Source organism: Myotis davidii, unplaced genomic scaffold (assembly GCF_000327345.1).
Source record: "Myotis davidii unplaced genomic scaffold, ASM32734v1 scaffold10, whole genome shotgun sequence".
Lineage (NCBI taxonomy): Eukaryota > Metazoa > Chordata > Mammalia > Chiroptera > Vespertilionidae > Myotis > Myotis davidii.
The window spans coordinates 1922616-1930532 of NW_006283544.1; the positions used below are offsets into that span (position 1 = coordinate 1922616).

Below are 7917 nucleotides of genomic sequence, written 5' to 3' on the forward strand. Positions count from 1 at the left end.
GTGTGTGTGTGTGTGTGTGTGTGTGTGTGTGTGTGTGTGTGTCTGTGGTTCTTTTGTAGTGTTTTTCCAGTTTCGGCTAAAGATTTTATTTAAAATATTTACACAGAAAAGTTGAAAAAGGTGTACAGTATACACCCATATATGTAATATCTGGATTCTAAATTAAAAATTGTACTATATTGATTTATCATACATCTTTTCATTCCCATATTGACCCAAAAATCTATCTTATTTTTTGGGTGCATTTCAAAGTATGTTGCAGACATCTGCTCTTCAAACATCAACAGTTCCACATGAAAATCATCAATTACACTCTAATATTTATGTATAGTTCTTTTGTTAAGAGCTCACCAATTCTTTTTTGTTGTTGTTAATCCTCACCAAGATTATTATAGTTCTTTTGTAAAAAATAAAATTTACATATAGCAAAAGGTACAAATCTTAAGTGTACCTATGAAATTTACTTATCAGTATACTGTGATTGTCTTGGAATTTAAAAATAGTTTTACTCTTTCTGATCTTTATACTTCTTGTCTTATATTACTGTGTAGGAGCTCAATTACAATGTTTAATATAAGTTATAAAAATATAAATTCTTGCCCTGATGTCTTCTTTAAAGGAAGGTTTAATATTTAATATTTAATCATTAGGTATGATATTAGCTATAGGTTTATTTATAGAATAGAGGCCTGGTGCACAAAATTTGTGCAAGGGTGGGGGAGTCCTTCAGCCCGACCTGCACCCTCTCCAATCCAGGAACCCTCAGAGGATGTCCTACTGATGGCTTAGGCCTGCTCTCTCTGGGGAGCGGGCCTAAGCCATAGTCTGGCCTCCCTCTGCAGGAGGCAACCGGGCTGATCAGGGGAAGGTGCTGCCCCTATCACCCTGCTGCTGCTGCCACTGCCAGCACCACAGCCGCCAAGGTGTTTTCATCAACACGGACTCCAGTCATTTCACCACGAAAAAATGACAACTCTCTTTAGGCATTTTCAAGATGTCTCTTTCATAGGATATGACATATCTATCTTTCTTTCTTTTTTTAATCCTCACCTGAGGATATTTTTCCATTGATTTTTAGAGAGTGTGGAATAGAGAGGGAAAGACAGAGAGAAACATCAATGTGAGAGGGACACTTCCATTGATTGCCTCATGCATGAGCCTTGACCTGGGCCCCGACCAGGGAGAAGCCTGCAACCTAGGTACATGCCCTTGACCAGAATCGAACCTGGACCCTGCGGTTGGAAGGCCAAGGCTCTATCCACTGAGCCAAACCAGCTAGGGCAAGATATGACATTTCTTAGCCCCTCCAGTAGTGGACCTTGGTTTTTTCCTCCAGGAGTGAGGTGGAAAAACCCTAGATCACCTTCTTGTATTTTTATTACAAAAGTTACCAAGAACACTGTGAGTGGCGTACCAGGAGCTTAGACAATGAGCGGTCAGAAAAGGTGTTTTCTCTGTAGCTCACGCACAGAGGTGGGACTGCTGGCACGCCCCAGCTGGCAGGCCCTGTTCTCTGTGGGCCTGCGCCATCCGTGGCTTGCCTCACTGCGCAGCAGTCCCCTCCCGCCCACCTGCACACGCAGCCTCCTCCTGAGCAGTCATGACTGTTATGGTGTCCTGGCTAATTTGCATATTATCTATCTATCTATCTATCTATATTCTTTATTGGATTGAGGAAGTTCCTTTTATTCCTAATTTGTTTCCACATAAGGACATATGCAAAGTTGTAGAGCTAAGAAAGTATAGAACTTTCAAGATGATACGCTATGCTATTAAAATGGTAAGGCCTGAAAAGTAGATAAATAAATGAGTCTGATCATACAAAAGTCATGCTGAGGAATTATACTTTAGATTGTATTAAGGTGATAAAGGCATTAAAGCTGATGCATGGTATGATCAAACCTGTATTTTATAAAGATTACTCAGACAGTCTGGTCAGCGTAGCTTAGTGGTTGGGCACTGACCTATGAACCAGGAGGTCACAGTTCAATTCCTGGTCAGGCACATGCCTGGGTTATGGGCTCCATTCCCAGTGTGGGGTGTGCAGAAGGCAGCTGATCAACTATTCTTTCTCATCATTGATGTTTCTATTTCTCTCTCCCTCTCCCTTGTTCTCTGAAGTCAATAAAAATATATTAAAGAAAAAAAGATTACTTGGACTCCAGTGAAGAAACTGAAGATAAATTTGAAAACTATTGCAATTAACAGACCTTGGAAATGGAAAACAGACAATGAATGGAATGAAGTAACAGTTTGTCTTAAATTTGCCTATAAATATAGTCTTTACAATAAATATTCCCAAAATAGGTTAAAATTTAATGTCAACTTCAATTGAAGTTTAAACCCATTTTAAGAAAACCACTGTTATTTCTCATTTTTGAACAAAAAATAATGTACTGTAGTACACATCACTGTCAATGGTGAAATGTTAATTTAAAATATTTCCTTAGAGTCAGGGACAACATAGGGAAAATAAATTAGAAATTAGGGTCAAAGATTATAACATAGTAGATTCAAAGAATTTCTGTTGTTCAAGACTCATTCAAATGTTGCCTCCTCTCAGGTATTCCTCTCCACCAAGACTGAATTAACTCAGGATCTCTTCTGTACTTTCACCAAGGACTGCTATCTCTTGCTAATAGCACTTAGCTCACCACTTCAATTATCTGTTAATATGTTTGTCTCTCCCAGTAGACTAAACAAGGAACACCTAATAAGCAAGTGTTACTGTATGAACTCCATTTCCCCAAATCCAGGCATATGTAAAGTACTTAATAATCACTGAATGAGTAAACTAAATAAATGAAAAGATAAAATTTACCACAGTTAACTTATTGTTTAAATCTCAACTACTAGAATTAAGACTAATTTCTAAAATGTAAAATATTCTTTAAAAAAGCCACCAATTATATTTGAAAGAAATAAAACAGTTTTAGAAACAATACTAGATTCCTTGTGCTGCCAACAACAAAACAAAAACAAAAAAGCTGTGTGTATGCGGAGGGGGGGGGCGGGGGGGAGGGTTGTGGGAGGCTTACTTTCTGCAGTTTGCATTATTATTTCATCAAGCTCTTTTTCCAGTTTCTCATAAATGTCTAGCCTCGCTTGATGCTCAGAGTTCTGTGTTTGGAGTTCAGTAATGCGTTTTTCAGAAGAGGACTGGAGACTATAAAATTCTTTAGTTAAAACCTATTAGTGAAAGAAAAAAAATTTGCAAAGGCAGATTAAATAACAGTTAAGACAAAAATGTGATACAAAAATATTATTAGTTTTTTCCCCTCTTTTTACTAGTAATGATTCAGATATGAAGTGAAAGTAGCTCAACTGAGATGACTAAGTACAATTATTTCTACAGAAAATAATTCAGTTGTTTTTAACTGAAAATTACAAAGCACTTTATATAATTGAATAAAAAACAAATTTAAAAACTGAAATAGTTATAGGAGTAAGGCTAGCATTTGCTTGTTAGGATTAAAAAATGCAGTAATGCCATACTTACTTGGAGGTCATTTATCTGGAGATCGCAGCCATTTGGGAAAGGCTTAAAAAGTCATGTGCAAAGTGATACACTCATAATGAGCCCTTTAGTTTTCCATCAGAGCTCATTTATCTACCCATGCCATACTTTCAGTAAGATTTTTGGTTTCTTGAACAATCATAACTTGAAAGCAGCAAATCAAAATGTCAATGTGAAGTGCTACTTGGGGCAATATCAGAAAATATCTTTCTACAAAAAGGATAAAAATGATAAAAAAAAAAAACCCACAATACAAAAGGCATGGAAATGAAGTTATTTTGTTTAAGAACAAAAACCCAATATTCTTCAGTAATAATTCATTGAAAGAATCACTATGATGATTATAATAAATTCACCAAAAAAAGGAGACATTTCTAGTGACAAAGGGATGTTTTAGCTTAAATTAAATTCCAATTATCTAGAAAATTTACAGACCAGTTCAAACTAAATTATGAAGTGGTATTACACTTGCTTCCTTACACAGAATCAGTTGTATTTCCTGAGAAGCAATATAATAGGATTTCAATCCTACCTTTGGCACTTATTAGTCGTGATCTTAGGCAATTACTTATTCTTTCTTGGTTTACCATAAATATTGTTGTAGTATTAAAGGAGAGGGTAAATTCACAGAGTTTAGCGAATGCAGAGAACACAGTAAGTGTTGAAAAATACTATTATTATTGTAAGAAGTACAATTATAATAACTTGTATTAAATGGCTCACAGAAATAGAGGTGTATGAATTTAATTACCCTGAATTCTCTGTAATTAAAACAATTTGGAAGAAAACGTATTTTCTCTATTGACATAAAGTCCACCCTAACAAATGTATGTGATTGAGTGCTATCTATGGAGTTGAAAAAGAATATGCAGAAGACCCATTTACAGTTTCTAACAAGTAGAAATTACAACTTAATTTTCCTTAATCTATTCTATCTCATTTCCTTCAATGATTTCCATTAAAACTTCTCCCCAAAATAAACATTATCCCCTATCCTCCAAATATATTCCTTTGGAGAGTGGAGAAAGAGTAACATGGGAATAATATTTTTCAAGATGATTTCGAATGTCCCTGATTGGGTCAGCAAAAGAAAATTCAAGTTTTAGCATTATTTCTTCTTGCTAGGAATTTGTTTTTTAGAGACTGTGGCCAGTCAGACAGGACTGGGTGAAATGAGGCGGACATGCCCTGGAGCCAACCTCCTGTGGTCCCTCCCCGGCCAGCAGCACCTAGGGCAGTGCCAGGGCTCGAAGGGCATCTGCAGTGAGCAGGGTCCCTCTGGCAGGTGGGGTCCCTTGGCCTGGCCTGAGGGGATCGGGCCAAAACCTGGAGTGCAACATCCCCCAAAGGGTCCCGGAGTGTGAGAGGGCACTCTGCAAAGTTGCTGTCACTCGGCAACTCCTGCATTGAGTGTCTGCCCCCTGGTGGTAGGTGCACATCAAACCTACAGGCCGATGGGCCAGTCGGCTGGTCGCCTTAGCCTTTTATATATATAGATAAAGAAATCACAATATAGTGAAACAATCTGGTGCTTTCACATAGTTCATTCTATTGGGATGTAATTCATTAAGAATCTGGTTGCTGATGGCACTAACTCTACTGATAAACGAGAGGAGAAGTAAAGACGGTGTTAAATGACTGTCCCCACAAAACAGCTGATATTTTTCATCCGTATCCCACTTCCCCCAACCAAAACAACAAAAAGCACACACAAAGAAAAGCTGCAGAAATAAATATCTAAAGAGATAAAGAATAAAAAAGTTGAAAATAGGATATTTCATAAAATATTATTTTAAGATGAGATTTAAAAAATAGTATTAAATTCAGAGACATGATTTAAAATTCTCTATGACATAGAGGAGAAATCACAGAAACTATTGATCAGAGGTATCTTCCAATACCTCTGTACCCCATGGGGGAGAATTCCCTTTCAGTATGGATTTGTCTGAGTGACTGCTCTAAACAAATTCACAACTGTTTCTGAAAAGCCAAAGAACTTTATTATTAGACCCATGAAAGGCTATTCTATTCAAGTTTCTTCAGGAAAAAACAATATATACACATTTGAGCTTAAACATTAGTATATAAAATAGGTCAACTGCTTTTAGGACTCCGTTAAATACCAAACTCTCAGTGGATCATTCCTCTCTTTAAATAACAATGATAATAAAAAATTACATAAAATTATATTTACATATATGTACATGTAAATATGTAACACACAATTAAAGGCCAAAAATTACTTTTAAAAAGATAAAATATAAAAAGCCAGTGTTTTGAGAGCCTTTACCAATTGATAACTAACACAAATAAATTGTCCAAAAGTTGTAAGTTCATGACAGTGTTGGGTAAAAGCCAGAAAAAAGTACATAATAATTGTAATATGAAGGTACTCTTTACCCTTCACAAAATATTTTCCTGTAAATTCATTTTAAATTAGAAACACCTTCTAGTATTTCAGAACAACAACAAAAAAAGATTCAAACAATGGTGCTATATTAGCATTCACCAAACCACTCATTCACTCATAAAGTATTTATTGAGCAGTCCCTGTCCTCTCAAGGCTTCTAGTTTAACAGAGGAGAAAATGCACAGAAATTCCCCTAAAACCTCAGTTTTTATCAACCAGAGTTTTCAGGATCACAATATTTCTTATAAAGGTGTTTTTCCACATGAGACATTTACACAAAGAAACACCATAATTACTATTCAGCTGCACCCACAGACCCAATGGGTATATCTATGGGAGAACAGTTTTCACACTGCAAGTTGCAGCCATTACAAGGTCATGAAATCAATGTGGTTTGCAACCAGCTAAAAATAACAAAATACAATGGTTTAGAGAACATAAGCATTGTATATTGTAAAGTGTTGTTTAGTGAAATGTTTGTTTCAGAAGTATCCAGAAAGGAAGTGTTTCTCTATTTTCCTATACACCCTGCTCTAAGACACATCCTTAAATACAGTCATGCAATATGAAAAAGAAATTACGAAATTTAAAGCATGGAAAACATAACTTGCAAAAGACGAATTCCAAATCAGTTAGTCTGATACAGTCTCATCGAAAATGTATGGAAGACTCTTCCATAGTAGATTATGATTATGGCATTTTCCTGAAGAAGGCATCTGAAAATGCTGAACACTGGTTTGCTTTAGCAGTGGACACAATCTACAATTTTTACTTATGTTTTCTTAACTATGTATGTATGTAATATCATTTTATGTTTTCCCTAAGCCTTTATTTTCTAATAAACCCTTTATTTTGTTAATCTTAGTTTTACTTACCAAAGTACTTTTCAGAAATGTAACCTCTGAGATATTGTAATGAATACTTACACTGTTAGCTAATTAATCATGATAATGACATTACTGAATCTTTATTTTAAAAAATGTATTTTTATTGATTTCAGAGAAGAAGGGAGAGGGAGAGAGAGGTAGAAATACCAATGATGAGAGAGAATCATTGATTGGCTGCCTCCTGCACACCCTCTACTGGGGATCGAGCCTGCACCCTGGGCATTTGTCATTGACCAGAAAAGAACCCAGGACCCTTCAATCCATAAGTCGTTGCTTTATCCACTGAGCCAAACTGATTAGGGTGACATTACTGAATCTTTCATTAAATATTTTTAATGAGTGTTTCCCTAACATCTAAAATATTCAAAAACATGATTGCATGTAATCATACAATGCATGAATACAGCAAAATATAAAACTTATACTAATTAAAAATCTTTTAATTATCTATTATTAGACATTTAAGTTATTTCCAATTTTTTACTGTAATAAATAATACTGTGACATATATCATTAATATAAACCTTTATAAGCATGGCTTATTACTAAATTCCTTTAATTAAAATTACTAGATCAATTTTTTAAGGACATTAAACAGATTACCATGTTGTTCTAACTGCATGAGATTTCCCATTTAAGGATGCTCTTGCCAGCACTTTAAAAACAACAAAAAGACCATATAAAGGTTTTTTTAAAAAAGTTTAAATTTGCATTTCTTTAATTATTTCTTATCAATTTGCATTTCTTCTTTTGGAAACATTCCATTCCTTCTTTCCTCCTATTTATCTGGAAAAGGAACATAGGTCCTCTTGATAAGAGTGCTTTTAAAAATAAGGACAAATGAAGAGCAAAAGGAACCCTCATGTACTGTGCTGGTGGGAATGCAGACTGGTACAGCCACTGTGGAGAACAGTATAGAGTGTCCTCAAAAAACTAAAATGGAACTTCCATTTGACCCAGTGATCCCACTTCTAGGAATATATCCCAAGAAACTAGAAACACCATTCAGAAAGGATATATGCTCCCCTATTTTTATAGCAGCACAATTTACCATAGCTAAGATTTGGAAACAGCCTAAGTACCCATCAAAAGATGAGTGGATT

General features: G+C 35.5%; 1 protein-coding gene across 2 annotated transcripts in view; it reads right to left on the reverse strand.

Annotated features, from left to right (window-relative positions):
• Positions 1–7917, reverse strand: part of PIBF1 (progesterone immunomodulatory binding factor 1) — a 221843-nt gene that overhangs the window by 96879 nt on the left and 117047 nt on the right. For both annotated transcript variants that reach the window (XM_006753739.2, XM_015564807.1), the window contains exon 12: positions 3039–3189. In XM_006753739.2, the coding sequence (XP_006753802.1) occupies positions 3039–3189 (151 nt within the window). The remainder of the gene's footprint in view (positions 1–3038; positions 3190–7917) is intronic.